Source organism: Lynx canadensis, chromosome A2 (genome assembly GCF_007474595.2).
Source record: "Lynx canadensis isolate LIC74 chromosome A2, mLynCan4.pri.v2, whole genome shotgun sequence".
NCBI lineage: Eukaryota > Metazoa > Chordata > Mammalia > Carnivora > Felidae > Lynx > Lynx canadensis.
In genome coordinates this window covers 139,451,056-139,467,803 of record NC_044304.2, presented here as the reverse complement: position 1 = coordinate 139,467,803, position 16,748 = coordinate 139,451,056, and the positions used below count along the sequence as shown (strand labels likewise).

General features: G+C 37.8%; 1 protein-coding gene across 18 annotated transcripts in view; it reads left to right on the top strand.

Annotated features, from left to right (window-relative positions):
• CADPS2 (calcium dependent secretion activator 2) overlaps nucleotides 1-16,748 on the top strand; it is a 540,447-nt gene that overhangs the window by 497,514 nt on the left and 26,185 nt on the right. For all 18 annotated transcript variants that reach the window (XM_030308335.1, XM_030308333.1, XM_030308325.1 and 15 more), the window contains 2 exons: nucleotides 3,506-3,589; nucleotides 3,688-3,720. In XM_030308335.1, the coding sequence (XP_030164195.1) occupies nucleotides 3,506-3,589; nucleotides 3,688-3,720 (117 nt within the window). The remainder of the gene's footprint in view (nucleotides 1-3,505; nucleotides 3,590-3,687; nucleotides 3,721-16,748) is intronic.

The window sequence follows — 16,748 nt, the reverse complement described above, 5'->3', positions numbered from 1 at the left end:
TTTTTAGAATTTGTGGTCTACTTTCTGTGCACATGGGAAAATGAAACTTATACCCTGTTAAAATTCAACAGGAAATTGAAACCAACATGCCTTGTGGCACACTTCATGTTTCATTCTACTAGTTATTTCAAAGTGCTTTTCATCTTTAACTTCCTTGAGAGTGTGCTAGTGAGGCAAAGTTGGTAATTACCCAGACAGACTTTAGGTGTTAAATATTATTCAAACAAACCCAGTAAATGGCATCTACAATAAAGAGCAGGGAAACAAAGAGATTACAGTGTTTCATTCCAACCCGACACCCTCAGGAGAACAGAGAGCACAAGGCAAACCCCTAAGTGTTTATATACTCCCTGAGCTGTACTGAGAAAGTTCACAGGAAGCGGTTAAAGACACAGCAACTAAACCCAGCATTTAACTGGATTTCTTTGGAATCTTGCTGTTTTGTGCAATTAACAGCCAGACGGAAAATATATCATTATTAGTCAATCCTGATTTTAATAGAGTTTGATTTCTAAGGCAGCTCTTCTACCACATATGTCTCGTAGAAATCTCACAAAGACAGCCTTCCTGTAGGAACTGTATGGCTGGGCTGGTTGATCCCGGTGTTGCAGATGCTGTTCACTGCCATGTAAGCACATAAAAGTCCCCACTGTATTATGCCTCCCCAAGGACTATTTGGGGTAGAGAGGAACTCAAGGAGACACTGTCCGCTATTGTTAAAATGGAGGCAAAGAATGTTGTGAAATGCATGCAACAGCCAACCGGTCCTTCTGTAGAATTTACAGTTACAACCCAGGCTTGGTTCTCACCAGAGATGGTGAGGCACACAGGCTGCCAGATGCTGCAGTGGGGAACCTTTTACCCTAAAACCATCCACCAGTAGGCTTCCCTGAGTGTCATTTTATCTGACCCTCTGTTTCTGCCCTCCTGAGATCAGCTCCTGTGCCACCTTGTAAATGAAGCTTACCTAACGTCCTCCAGTTAAAAGCCATGCTTTCCCTCCTCCTGTTTCAGTTACACTGTTTGCCCATCTTTGCTGGGCCTTTAAACTTTCTGCCTGTCTCTTCCACTAGTTTGTGTGTTCTTGAAAGGAAAGGTCTGAGACTCCTATTGTCTGCATTTTTGCACATTAGGTACTCAATAATAACAGAATGACATTTATTGAATACTTATATGCTGAGCACATTACTTATTTAATACTTACAACTGTCTACTGGTAATGAACATGGGCTTTGGAGCCAGACCACCTATGTTCAAAGCGTCCTTCCTCTGCTGTCAGCCAAACGACCTTAAAGCAGATGGGATTTTAATGCAGGTCGTCTGATTTACAGCTTCAAATCTGTTCTGCCTCAGTAGGTATCTTTAAATTGAATTAGACCCATTCACTGGTAACCAAACTCATTATTACTCCTTATCCCTAAACAATCCTAAGGCTACGCCCATTACCCTGTGACTTATACATTTCTAGACCTATATAATGGATAGTTTTAGCTAATCATATCAATAATATTAATTCTTTGCATTTCCTTAGTATTTTGCTGTTTTTACAGTTCCTGCACATAAAATATCTCAAACGATCTTCACTGAACCTTCTAAGATGGACATGATGGCTGCCGTTTTCTTTCCCTCTCTGACCGATGAGTCTAAAGCTAGAGAAGCTCATGGCTTGACTGTTGTCATGTAGCCAGAGATTGGCATGGCTACAACTTGAACTAAGATCTTCTAAATCCATCCACAGGCGTCTTGCCTCTACCTTGCCTTGTCCCTCAGCACCACCCATGTGTGTCCACATATACCCACTCGAGGGTACCAAGAACCAGGTGCCGTGCTAGAGCCTTCACTGGCTCAGGTTGTCCGGTAACCATAGCAATTGTCGCTCTGCTCTCCTCATGGCAAATGAGATCACCTGGCACACACTGGCTCTCTCAAGATTGGAGTTAGAAGAGATGAAGCATTTTCCACAGAGGGCCATTAAGTTTGGAATTCCCTTCCCCTGGTTTGACATAACCCTGGAGTATTGGTCTTCTGGGTCTTTGCAAACCACATCAAGTTGAGTTAGCCAACTGTGACTGGTAAGAAATCCTAATGGGCAGGAAGAAAGTGCTAAATTGACTTTTAGTAGTTGTGAGCAATTTGTAATTTTGTGTTTTTTGCTGTCTGTATCCCTTAGGATAACTAACGAACCATACATAATTTTCATTCTTTAAAAATAAAATTTTAGTCAGCAGTTTGCATGATTTTGTTTCTGTGTTCTTACATCATGTCGCACATGATGTGATGGAGAAACCTATAGGGAAGTTTTTGTTTCTTTTGCATAAACTATTTTGCAGTAATTGACCAGCCATAGAGAAAAGATTATCTCCTGTGCACTCTCAGTGAGTTCTCTGGTCACCAGAGACCAATAAGCTGTGTCCCTAGAACTATTATCACTTTGTTGAAGAAGCTGCTATGTGAACAAAAACCAGCCTTCGTTAATTTCCCTTTTCGTATTTAAAAAACCTTGTCAGTATTTTCCCTTTGGGAGTTTATAATTTGTCAATAGTGCATATTATTTTAGTTCTAAAGAGGAAAGTTGCAGGGCAGTATATTCTTAACTAATTTCTTTATCTTCTTGCCAGATTTTAATGTTGCCACTCGCTGAAATGTAATTTCCTACATTTTTAATCATATTATGGTATATACGTCTTTTCACTTCATAGAAATATAAAATGTTAGAAATGTACAACACTTGTCAGGCAAATTTAATTTGACACACACACACACACACACACAGACACACACACACACACACACACACACACACACTTTAACTGATGGGGGAACTGATTGATGCAGTAGTTGGCCTGAGCCCACAGAGTAGTCAGTATAGGAATCAGGCTATATAAGCTCAGTCTAGTACTCTTTACCTTGCCGCCTGCAGTGTGTTTATCTGTTCTAGCTCTCCAACGGCTTTGTAAGCTTCTGAAAGCAGGTTTGATCCTTGTATGTCCCAATTAGAACTGCTTGGTTAATGCCTGTTAACTGATATCAGACTTGATTGCAGTGTTACAAGAGCCTCAGAGGTTACACATGTCTTTCGTTATCTGGTCTTTATTCATCCTCTTCTATAGATAGAAAAAGTTGGGGAATGGTCAAGTGATTTACAATAGAAAAGAATTTGATTAAACTTCACCATCATTGCTTCTATACATCTATATTGAAGTTGAAAGTTATTTTAAGGAATTTCAAGTTATTTATTAATGGTTTAAGTTATCTCACATGTATAGTGACCAGACTGCTATTACATGTTATTCTTTGTTGTTAAAAAACAAAAACAAACCTTGTGTATTATTTCCAGCAATGGAAAAGGACCTTTGAGCCCATCTTCAGAATGAAAGAGTAAATGTAGCAAGTCAACACCACCGCTTCGATGTGCATTTTTGTGCCGTGGGAGAAGTTGGTCTTGGGATTGTTTGCCCTGTTATTATTTTGAAATATTCTAGATACTCACTGTAAACAATTACAGTTTGTTTCAGTGTTGGAAGGGGTGTTGTCTAAGCTGTCAAGATATGATGAAGGCACTTTCTTTTCATCCATCCTGTCATTCACTGTAAGTATTTGAGTTCTCTTCTGTCTTTTGACTGTTGTCACAGTACTTATCTAACAGTTCAGAAAATAATTCTCATAACTATCTCTTTTCCACTTAAGGTGAAAGCAGCTGCAAAATATGTTGATGTTCCAGTAAGTATTTTTCCATTTGTTTTTAAAAAAGAAAATATATATATACATATATATATATACACACACACACACACACACACACACACACACACACACATATATGTATATGGCACCTGGATGGCTCAGTCAGTTAAGCATTTGACTCTTGGTTTCGGCTCAGGTCATGACCTCATGGTTTCATGGCTCAGATCATGACCTCATGGTCTCGTGGGTTCAGGCCCCAGGTCGGGCTCCATGCTGATAGTAGAGAGCCTGCTTGGGATTCTGTCTCCCTCTCTCTGCCCCTCCCCAACTCGCACTGTCTCTGTCTCTCTCAGAAAACTGTGTATATGTGTATATGTGTGTTATATGTATTACATGTGTGTGTGTATACATACACACACACACACATATATAATTTTTTTAAATAATTTTGGTTTCCCACAGGTTTATTTCAAATCTTCAAAACAGTAAGTGCCAATTCCTAAGGGAGCAGTTTATTTTCCTTAAGCAAGTGCTAGCCCTCATGGCAAGGCTTGACATGGTTATTTCAGTGTATATTGTCCATTTTAACTTGGGAACTCTTTTGGAGGTCAAGTCATTGTGAGAACATGTCAGTTGCAGAGGGTAGTTACATACTCTAGGATGGGGTAGAAAGTGCCTCATTCTTTTTATAGAAAAATGCTCACTCTCTCTTCCCTTTATGTAAAAACTGTAATAGGTTTCTTATAGGAATCAAAGTAACAATAATGATGGACCAGTTAAAGAACTAGTTTTCTAAACACAAAAGTATTATAAATCAGTTTTCACTTATTTTAACATTTGGTTTTTCACAAAATTCTTGGGAAATAATTTGTAACCTATAAACCTATTCAAAGATTAAGATACCATGAGCTACAATTAGAAAATTCACATGATAGGGGTGCCTGGTGACTCAGTCAGTAAAGAGTCTGATTCTTGACCTCATCTCAGGGTCTTGATCTCAGGATTGTGAATTCAAACCTCATATTGGGCTCCATGCTGGGTCTGATGCCCACATTAAAAAAAAAAATTCACATGATAAATATAATCAAGTTAGTGCAGCATTTTTAAGTTGATAATCCTGACAAATTAGTTTTTGTCTTCATCCTACTATCACGTATATGATCAAGGCCTAATATGTTCTGTTTGATATATATATTGGCATACGTATCACTTTTCAAAGAATTTGAACACAATGGAAATAAAGTTTACAAATTAAAACTAAATGGAAACGGAATAGAAGTCATCTTTGCTTAAGATTGTGCTTGGGCAGCACCACATCTAGATTGTCATTATGAATGTTAGTGGTTTGAATCCTTGCAAGCTTTGTATACCAGTAGTAGATAGCTCTTATCTTTAAAATGCAGAATCACATTTTATACTGTGGACTAGATAGTCCCCAGATTTATTGCTGCTATAATTATTATAAATGGATTTTTGTATCATTTTATATTTTTTTTCATTGTGATAAGTGTACTCTTTAATCCCCATTCCCCTACATGCCCCATCCTCCCACCCACCTCCCCTCTGGTAGCCATCAGTTTGTTCTCTGTAGTTAAGAGTATAAATGGTGAGGCCCCTGGGTGACTCAGTCAGCTGGCAGACCTGGAGCCTGCTTTGGCTCTAAGTCTCCCTCTCTCTCTCTCCCCCTCGCCTGCTTGCATGCTCGCTCTCTCACTCTCATTCTCTCTTTCTCTCAAATATAAATAAACATTTTTTTAAAATTTTAAAAAGAGTATAAACAGATACTTTAAATGAAAAGGCCATGGACTTTCCTGCCTTTGCATGGGGTTTCTTTGTAACAAGCCTTTTTTAATCTTACAAATGATTCCCAAAGAAGTCTTGACATACTCCGTGTCTTGTACATAGAATCAGAAAATCAGCACTGGGCAATAAGCAGAAATAATCACATGTAGAGTCTTGCAAAGTGACAGCACGAAAGAGAGGATGGGAAAATTAAGGACAATAGTTTATATTTCCTATCTTAGAAAAAGACAAGGAATCATAGGAACACATGAAATTCATTGGCATTCCTAGCACATATTTTATAATACAGTTTTGTCTTTATTTTGAGTCATAAATGGAATGGGAAACAATAATTATTTTCGTTCTTAGGGCTTCTGAAGTTCTTAACCTGACCCTGCCCTAGATCTGTTAGACTTTGCAGAACTTCAGAGTTGAAAGATACAGAAAGAGGTTTATTCATTTTCCTTCTAGGTGCCGAAAGCCCTTCCCCCAATATCCCTCACAAAAATTCATTCAGTCTCCCTTAATTTTTTCAGTGATTGCAGCCTCCTCTCACGTTTAATGAGTTGAAATTCTGTACCTCTATGAATTCTACCTTGGTTCTAATCCCTCTTCTGCATGATAGCCCTTCAAATATCTGATGATAATTAATCATGCCTCCTCTTCCCAAAGGGTGTGGTGGCTATTCAAAGGGATATACTGTCTGGGAAATTCTTACTTTCTATATTACACAAGCTCAGTTTCTTCACTGAACTCACTAATTAAATATTTATGTAACACTAAATGCTAGGTGCTGGGCTTACATGATAAAAATATACACTGCCTGCCCACAAGCCGTTCAGTGTCCAGGATGAAAAAGATAGGGAAACAGACATAGCATGAAAACAGCTACAACTGTAGATGAATTCCAGCTTACCAGCACCATTATTAAATCAAGTTGTCCCCCCACACTGTCCCCTCCTAGCAGAGCATACTAAACCATAGACATACTCTGGCCTTGGCAGATTATTACTGATGCCTGTGAATATTAACTTCAAAAGCTGTTAAGTTGCTGTTGACTGTTACTGTTTTTTATGCTAAAACACCAGCAAATATGCCTCCCTGAAGCATTCTTTTTAGAAGAACCTCACAAGAAAAAAGAACAGTGGTTCACCTTTCACAAAAACTAACTCAAGACTGTCCAAAAACCTACCAGTAAAATGCAAATTATGAAACTGAGAAAACATAAGAGAAAATATATGTGGTCTTGGGTTTGGTGATGATGTTTTAGGCACACTACCAAAACCTCCATGACAGAAAAGCAGTGTACATTGGACTTAATAATTAACTGTTCTGCACAATTAAAAGAATGAAAAGACAAGCCAGAGACACATGTTTGGTAAATAACTTGTGTCTAAAATGTACGAAGAACTCTCAACAATAAAAAATTGTTTTTAAATGGCAAAAGATCAGAATGGATGCTGTACCAAAGACTTACAGATACCAAATAAGCATATGAAAAGATGCTCAGCATCATTTATTGGTAGGGAAATGCACGCTAAAATAATGTGATACCACTGCACACCCGTTAGTGTGGCTAAAATTTAAATTTAAGAAAAGCTGACAATGGCAAGATACTGACAGGGCTTTCAGAGCACGGGGACTGTCATTCATTGCTGGTATAAAAGTAGTATGGTCCGGCCACTTTGGAAGACTGACAGTTTCTTACAAAGCTAAAGAGTCTTACCTGCAACCCACTGTTGGCACTTCTAGGTATTTATCCAACAGATTTGAAAATGTGCATCCACACCAAAACCTGCACATACCAATGTTCATAGCAGCCTTATTCATAATCACCAAACATTGTAAGCAACCAAAATATCCTTCAATAGACAAAGGCAGCAATTGGAATACTAGCCAGAAAGAAAAGAAAAGAAAAGAAAAGAAAAGAAAAGAAAAGAAAAGAAAAGAAAAGGAAGGAAGGGAAGGAAAGGAAGGAAAGGAAAGAAAGGAAAGAAAGGAAAGAAAAAGAAAAATTGGCTGGTAGGCCACACAAAGACATGGATGAACCTTAAAGGCATAGTGCCAAGTGCAAGAAGCCAGTCTGAGAAGGCTACACACTGTATGATTCTATTTATATCACCTTATAGTAAAAGCAAAACTATAAAGATTATAAGGCAGATTAATGGTTGCCATAAGTTCAAGGTCAGCGAAGTGAGTAGGTGAAGTCCAGGAAACTTTTAGGAGCAGTGGAACTCTTCTGTGTGATACTATAATGGTTACATAATACTAGGTATTCGTCAAAACCTAACTTTATGGCACAAAGATTGAACCTGAGCATAGGTAAATTTTTAAAAGGACAATTAGGATATCATGGGATCCCAGGATGGAAAGGAGACTGGTATTTTTAAAAATTTAATTCTATTGCATGGAGTGATCTCACTGAAAAAGATGGAGGAAAAAGTGCTGATTTGAGTAACTTTGGAAATAATTAGAGTCTGTAAAAATAAAGGAAGAGGGAACTGTACATAAGCATTGTAGCCTAGTTGGCAAACTGTTTCCCCTACACCTATGCACTAGAAGTGAATGGTTAAGTAAAGAGGTGGTATTTGGTGAAAGCCAAGTTTCTGACTGTGGGGAGTGAGAGGTTGGAGACCAGAGGAAGAACCTAGAATGATCCATGTGGTAATGGATTAGAGTTGGAGTCATCAGTGTGACTTGTCTTGAGCTTAACACGGTGCTGGGTACATGCAAAAATATAGATATACACATATATTTCCTTGGCTTGTTAGCTGGGAGAACCCAGAAGCAATGATACCCCAGTAGCAACAACCACACCGAGTGCCCAGATCTTAGTATCTAGTCTGCAGTAAAATGAACCAGGACTCTTTGGAGAAATGGCAGATGCTAGGACTGGGGCAGCAAATCTACCAGATGAGCCTGGAGCATCTTGCAGTGACAGAAAGTAAAAGAAGTGTTGGAAAGAAAAAACCCACAATTAGAGGATGTGTTAAAGAGACACACGAGGAGCCTGAAGAGCTCCCAAGGGCCTGAGATAGGATAATTTGAGCAACTAAATAAGTTAGGTAGTATTAGATTATAACCCAAAGTATAAAATAAATATGCATCAGTCCATACTCATGCAACTAAATGATTGAGCAAATAAATGCAGAGACAGATAAATCTCCCTTAAGAAGACTTCCCAGTAATTAACATAGATACTTGACTCCCAAGGAGGCAGGGTGAGTCCCCACAACCTGAGGCCATGTATAGTGACTTCCTTCTAAAGAATGCAGTATGAGAAGGGGGTGGGGGGTAGATTTATCATGGAGAAACCTGACAAATACTACCTCAGCCCCTTGATTGAGGTCAACAGCAACTGTGATAAATTATGTTGACAGTATTTACTCTTCATAAATACTCTGTGGTCTTCCTGCAAAAAATCCTCTAACTCCAGGCCAATCATGACAGGCATTGTTCCTTTCTCCACAATATTTTTTTCCTAGCTCTTCATTTTCTCATCATCACCTTCTAGGTGGCATTTTTGGGCTTTGTTGTTGGAAAGGTTGGAATAGGACAGACCTTAAGAGTTCACAGAATGATAGGGGCACCTGGATGGCTCAGTCATTTGAGCATCCAGTTCTTGATTTTGGCTCAGGTCAGGATCTTATGGTCATGAGATAGAACCCTGCATTGAGCAATGGAGTCTGCTTGGGAGTCTCCCTTTTCCCTCTGCCCCTCCCCTGCCCATGCTTTCTCTCTCTCTTTCTCTCACTCACTCACTCAAAATAAACGTTTTTTAAAAAGTCACAGAATGATAGAACGTTGCAGTAGGACTCATGCAGTTTTTATAACATCCTCGCTCATTTTATAGATGACTAAATTATAGGCTGTATTAGTTATGAAGCATGTTGGTGTGTGTATGTGTGTGTGTCCACAATGCCTATTGAAAATTGTCTTGTTTCCATTTGCACCCACATTGCATATGACCTCTCTGCTAGACAGTGAGGTGACACAGCTAAAGACACCTGGAGGACATGATAAGGATGAATGTGACCATGAACAATGAGGAAGCAAAGGAGAAACTCCTCATTGATCTGCTTCACAGTTCTGGTGCCTGATCCTGGTTTTCTGTCCTGAGAAATGGAGATGGTTTCTTTTTGTCTTGTCTTCATTAATAATTCTTTCAAATGTTCTCTCTTCTTTATGACACTTGCCAAAGATTTCTAATCTTCCACCTCCCCAAAGTATGGCTTGAATTCAGCTCTATAATATCCAGACTTGCTGTGGAGTCCAAGATTTAGTTCAGATCCCACCCTTTGCATCCTACTAGCTGTCCGACGCCTGGGCTTCCATTTTCCCACCTTTGCGCTGAGGATAATGGATAATTCCTGTGCTGTCTCCCTCATTCGGCTCTTAGGAGGTTCAGTGAACATATTAACATAAAAGTTCTTTGTAAAGGTAAAGCACTATTGAAATAAATAGGATTGTTATTGCTTCTACCTGGAGTGATGCTTCCTGTTCTCATACACTACTCTGCAGTTCCCATTGCTTGCTTCAGAACATGATTGTTTTCCAAAAGAAAAATCTTCTGCCTTCCACAGTGAACAAATAAGATCATTTTTCATTTATTTTCCTTTCATTTTAGAATATTAAACACTTCATGCATATCACTGGTGACTTTTAAAGGTATAGTTGCCTAGCTGACTCAGTAGGTAGAGCATGGGACTCTTGATCTTGGAGTCGTGAGCTTGAGCCCCACACTGGGCATAGAGATGACTTAAAATAATGTTTGTTAGTGCCCATTGCTGATGGTTAAAAGTTGAATAAGGATTTTTGTTAATTAAAAATAAAGTTATAGTTGGTCAGTTCAACGACCATGGCATTTTCCCTCCTTCCTTTGCTTCGGATTTTTTTTTTATTTCTTAGATGAGGCAGCTTGAATATCAGTGTTTTACGTCCAATTGAGAGCCAGGCAGAAGCCAGAGAGTGAAGCACCTGCCCCCTGGGCATATTCACCTGGAGGGAGAGATGCACACTAGAACCAGATTAAAGTCTCACCATTCCAGGAGAAGAGGAGGGTGCCTATTGCCCTTTCTAGATAAGCATTTTGCTTCTCTCATCTTTGTTCCTTTGTTTTTTGTTTTGTTTTTTCCTGGCTGGCTTTTCTCATATAAGGGAAATCCATGGACTGCCTCTGGCTTTGAGCTTCTAACATCCTCAGGTCTCCTTTGAGCCAAAATCTGAAATGTTCCAAATTGGGACTGAGTAAATCAATTCCAGTCAATCTAAATTTTAAAAGCTAAATGAAATGATAGCCACAGCATTTTAATTTCAGGCCTTTTGAGTCCTTTGAGTCATTTCTGTGGTTGACGTCGTAATAACTGTAGACAGACAAAGGAAAGGTTAGTGAACATTGTTACAAACTGAGAGATTGAGAACCTTCATCATCATTATAATCATTACTCATGAAAATAAGAGTATAAAGGAATTAGGTGCTACTTATATTGGCACTTTTCTTGTCTGGTAGTCCTGTATCAGCACCTCTTCCTCTAAACTCTGAGATGTTGGTGATCTTTATTACAGATAGGAAATAACAGGAGAGACTCTAGAAGCCCATAGGCTCAAATGAGCAAGACATAGTAAGATTAAAATTGAGCCCATAAGTCTCAGTTCAAAGTCAACCTGCCTCTTTTCCTTGAGGGTTTCAGGCTAATGTTTTAAACCATTATTCAGTATTCCTTTTAATACTTAAAATAACCTCCTCTTTGGAAAGATATTTCCCCCCAACGATACAACAAAATATCAAATAACAATATTGTATGTTGGTACATACAAATGCTTAGACCTGTGAATAATATATCACAATATAGAAGAAATAGTGTGAAGCATTCATATGAACTGAAGAGTGAAAACAATATGACTACAGAAGTTACACAAATATTAATAATAGCAGATTCTGATATACTCTCATAGCATTGTGTTGGGAACGTGCTGTTTGCCAACTATACTCACAGCAGACAGGAGACTCTTTTCCAGAGCAAGAACTCTGGAGACATGGAACCATCTCTGTCTTAGAAATATGGGACTAAAGGAAACATACATACTTAAAACATGCATATTCCATGTCTAAAAGACGTTTTCAAATGGATGCGGGTGCCATTATCTTTAGTTCAGAATTTTCTACTTCCCAATTTGGAGTCAAAATGTGTAATAGTGTTAATTAATGGAATTTTGAATACCGCTAAATTTAACAGAGAGAAAGGTGACTCTGCCTGCTTCACTGCTTAAAATAACAGTTTGGAGGGTTTTCTAAGAACAATGAAAATTGTTTTATTGTTTTAAAAAGTTAGGTAAACTACTATTAGAAATCTTGAAAACTTCATATCGTGACATTTTCATCGTTCACATTTCTTCCCCCCCACTCCTTTTATGAATTATTCCTCTTCCTGGGCTGATGTAATATTTAAGATGGCATAAACCTAGTTTGAAGGGTTAGTTCTGTTTATTTCCTTTTGCTTTTCAATGTGGATACAATATAATTATTCTACTTTGTACAAAATTGGTAAAATATATTTTTTACACCATAATCCTCGTAGCGATACTCAAAACCTATTTTTGGAAATATTTGAGAACGTATAACTTACTAAACCTACTCCAAATGCTTTTTGAAAACCTTAACTTTAAGAACATTTTCACTCAAATGTAACACTGTAGAAATGGCTGCATGAATGTCAGAATAATGAAAAAATATGTTGAACAGTGAAAGAAAGATATATATTGTTGTTAACGATAGCTGGGATAAGTTGTATGTTTGTAGAATTACGTCCTGTGTTCCCTGATGATCAGTTACAGACCATTTCTGTATCTGAAATGCCAGAACTGACATAGAAACTGCTCCTACTACAATTTCACACTGAGAAGGTGTTCAGTTGTTTCAAACCTCACAAGATCCACGCATGCAGATTCTTACCCATCAGGGTAGCACAGCCCCACCCTTGATTGTTTCTTCAAGGCAAGCCTTTTTAGGTTATGAGAAGCACACTTTCACGTTAAGTCAATTATACTGTAGCTTCTGGTTAATCTTTGAGACTAGAATAGTATATTTAAAAATCTGTCTCCTTGTTAAACAGACACCATGAAAGTGTTTGCATAGTGTATTGTTAACCTCCCATGGAAGGTTAAGCGGCTTCTTCTGCATCTAAATCCGTTGCTGTGGAAAATGACCGGGGCAGCACTGCACCCACCTACCCATGAATAGGGAGGGTGAAGACTTGCACCTGTGGGATTAGGTAGAGCAGCAGGAAGTAAGAGCATTTGCAGCGTATAATTAACAAGGAATTTTTTTTCTCCTTTTCTAAACGGCATTTTCATCCCACTAGGTTAACTAGTGATTAACGCTTAAAAAAAATTTTTGCTGGAGCCTGCACCCTTACTTAAACTCACTCACTCACTGGTGTATTCTGTTACTTATGCCGCTAATGTCAGAGACACGCTCCTCACCATACTATATTTCCCTCCACACTTACTGATTTCTTTATGCTCATGGGGGAATTTTGTGATGTTTGTGTTAACTTTGTTAGCCAAATTTTGTTCTTTTTTGAAACAAATTAGAATTCAGGAATTCCTATTTTGATTTAGAGATTACTGCCCTAACAGACAAGATGGAGAAGTTAGTGCTTAGTGAACCAAGGATCTCAGAGGTGTAAATGGTGGAAGGCAAAAAAGTGTTTACTCTAAGCGGTAGTTAATGCGTAGCGTGCTTGCTACCTAGTTTTAATTGTTATTTTCTCATGTTCGTTAAGAAATCTATAATTATCAATATAGAAGAGATTTCTAAGTTTAGCTCTCTAGGGGCGCCTGGGTGGCTCAGTTGGTTAAGCCTCCAACTTCAGCTCAGGTCATGATCTTCCATTCCGTGAGTTTGAGCCCCACATCGGACTCTGTGCTGACAGCTCAGAGCCTGGAGCCCGCTTCAGATTCTGTGACTCCTTCTCTCTCTGCCCCTCTGCCTCCTGTGCTCTGTCTCTCTCTCAAAAATAAACATTAAAAAAACATTTAAAAAATAAAAAAAATAAATTTAGCTCTCTAGATTACAATATTCTTGATAAAACCTCATCCACATCCACAGTTTTTGAGGTTTAATAGACCTCTACTTTGATAAGGTTAGTGGACACCCACTTGTACCAATACGTGTAGCAATTTGTTGTCTCTGCCAAGCAGTCACATGCATTCCCATTCATTTACACCCCCCCCCAAAAATGAAGCCTTAACAGAGTGTGTTCAGTGGTTTGTTTTTTTTTTTACTTTTTAACAAAACTTCATTTCCTAATAAAAGATAACATCTAATGATGAAATTAGATGCATAACGTGTAATAATGGAATTAGATGTAGTGACTTCCAAAGTATGTAAATTTTACTGCCATAAAACAGAGTCTTTGCACAAAGGAGCACTGAACCAGTGATAATGTCTTCTATCCAAACACATTTGTACTGTAAGTAGAAACTGTTTAAAAGGAAAATTACATCTTTTTCAGCAATTTATCAGAGATAATTACCCTTCATACACTAAAGGAGGGATAAAGAACTATAATTCTAATTGGTAAATGTCACCAACTGTTGCAGTTACTCTTACTTGTGTATATTCTTTTAATGATTATAGTCTCATGCCACAGCTACATGAAAATATACTCACTAGGTGTGAAATTCCCATATGTCACAGTTTCAGGAATAGGTAAACAGCTCAAAGATAAAGAAATAATGCTAATGAGAAATGTAAGAATTCTAGGTTTTGTTTTCCAGGCAAGTGGATCTTAATTTGCCAAAAGGGGAGAAAGTATAATTAAAAAAAAAAAAAGAAAGAAAGAAAGAAAACAAAATACAAAAACACTTAGTTTTGTTGGATTAAACTTTTAAATGAGCTTTATTTCACACTTTCAACCAGAGATTTTTATTTCCTTAGAAAGTTGTAGAACTGTCTCAACCTACAGATTTCAGGATCATATCCGTTGGGTCTGCCAAAGAGAACAGCTTTTAAAATTATTTTAGGCTTAAACTATAAAGTGTTTTGTTAGTTTCAGATGTTAGAAGATAAACTCCTCCTGGACAGTGTTATATTTTGTCCAGTGTTATCTTGAAAGGGATCAAAAAAACAGAAAAAATGACCTTGGAATCTATGGCAAGTGTTTAAAGTCACTCTTCTCCAGTCTTCCTAGCTATAAGTTAGTTTCCAGTGAGCTTGATGGGTCAAGTGATTGACTAGATAAAACTTGTAAGCCTACTTTTCTTTCAAAAGGTAGAAATAAAAATGGGGTTGAGCAGGGTAAGAGATGATGGAGAAAACAAACCTCTCGTTTGTATATTCTGTAACTCTCAGGTTAGCTGAGCTGTGCCCGACTGCTTGGTATTATATATGTCATAGTATTGTGTTTCCAAGCACCTGGCTGAGGTTCAGATGCTGAGCTAACTCTCTATATGCTATCCATTGTACGTACACCAGTGTTCTGTTGCTGTTTTCATTCTGTGGCAGTATGTTTCCTGGATGTCGTCATTTCTGATGTTTTGACAAAGTTTGAGAAGCGTGGAGAGAAGTACTTATCTTATGGGTTAGCACTCTTCAAGTATTAATAGTAGTAATCTTTGTACAAATTACCCTGCCTCTTCACTGGAAAAACTGATATATAGTTCCCCACCCCTGGCTGCAAAAAAAAAAAGAAAGAAAGAAAAAGAAACAACCTAGGGTTCTCTTGGTTATCCATGTCATTGTATTTATTTAAACTTTCAAACATGGCTCAAGAGAATTATGCAGAAAAATAGTAAAGGAATGAATTTTATAAGTTGCCTCCCTTGGGTTTGAAACCTATTCCCTACATTGTATATGGATGCTCTTGAAGGAAAGAACAGTGAAAACATTTAAGTATATATATTATAACTGATAACTAACTTTGTCATATTAGGGTTATGTTTGAAGGGATCCTTGGATTTATGTGGCATATGTTTCCCTTCAGGCTAAATAAGAGAGCAGTAAGAGCTTCCTTACCCAGAAGGAACTCGCATTACCCAGAAATAACTTTGTTACCAAAAAAATCAAATTCAGTTTTATTAGTGACATATGCTTATTGCCTATACTGTGCACTGGTGAAGAGATGGGCAATTTTATCATTGTATATAAAATATGCGCCCTCCCCCCACCAAAAAAGTGGTAAGAAATTTTTGTCCTTCATTTAAGGAGAGGGGCTGCCATGATACTCAGTTTGCTTTTTTCTTGCAGCAGTAATCGTTAAATGAACGATATTCTCTTTCACTTCATTTCCTTGCAAGATTTACTTTGCAAAGTGAGTCTGATGATGGAGGTTATAAGTACATTCTATGAATATGAAATGATACAAGACCAATGGACTTGGGCCTCAGTTCCACAATTTTGTTATTATTAATGCCATATTCTTTATTATTATTTTAGAAAGAGAGCACGAGCAGGAGAGAGGGGCAGAGAGAGAGAGAGAATCTTAAGTTGGTTCCATGCTTAGCATGGGGGTGGGAGGAGGGGAGGAGGGCTTGATCCCACAACCTTGGGATTGTGTCTTGAGCTGAAATTAAGAGTCAGGCACTCAACTGACTGAGCCTCCCAGGTGCCCCTTAATGCCATATTCTAATCAAATGAATACCTCAGTACAGATTATGAATCAACCCCAAGTGTAGATCATTCAAATGAGTATTTTTATTAACTAGTCTAGCTATTTGAAACACAAAAAAGAACTAAAGATAAGTCTAGAAGGAAAACTCTTTGGAAGCCATTCAGATTTTTGTCCCTTCCTAGTAGATTTTGTAGACTTTGTAACAAGGAGGAATTATATTAACTGCCCTATCTCCTCTAACATCACAAGACACCAGATGTTGTATACCTTCAGAAAGTTATCTGAATCACACTTTACACTCTTCTTAGGAGACTGGTTCATTGATATTCTTGTATTTCTAAAATAAAATAAATCTTTGAGGTAGATAAATACGAATGAGTAGAAGCAATGGATAATCCACAGAATTTTGGTTTACATTTCACTTTGTAATCCATTAAATTTTTTGCTCAATATCTTCCTAAGAATATTTTATTCAAACTAATAAAATTTACCTTGTATGCCTTGAGCACTGATCGTAGTTGAGGCAGGCAATCCAAGGAAAACTAACATTTTTGTTTTTAATATATATGAATAAACCAGCCAGAGATAGTGACAAGTAAATTGTATTGGAAATTAGGAAAGGATTATTGCAAGTGGGGACTTCTTAAAAAAAAAAAATCATTCATTTAT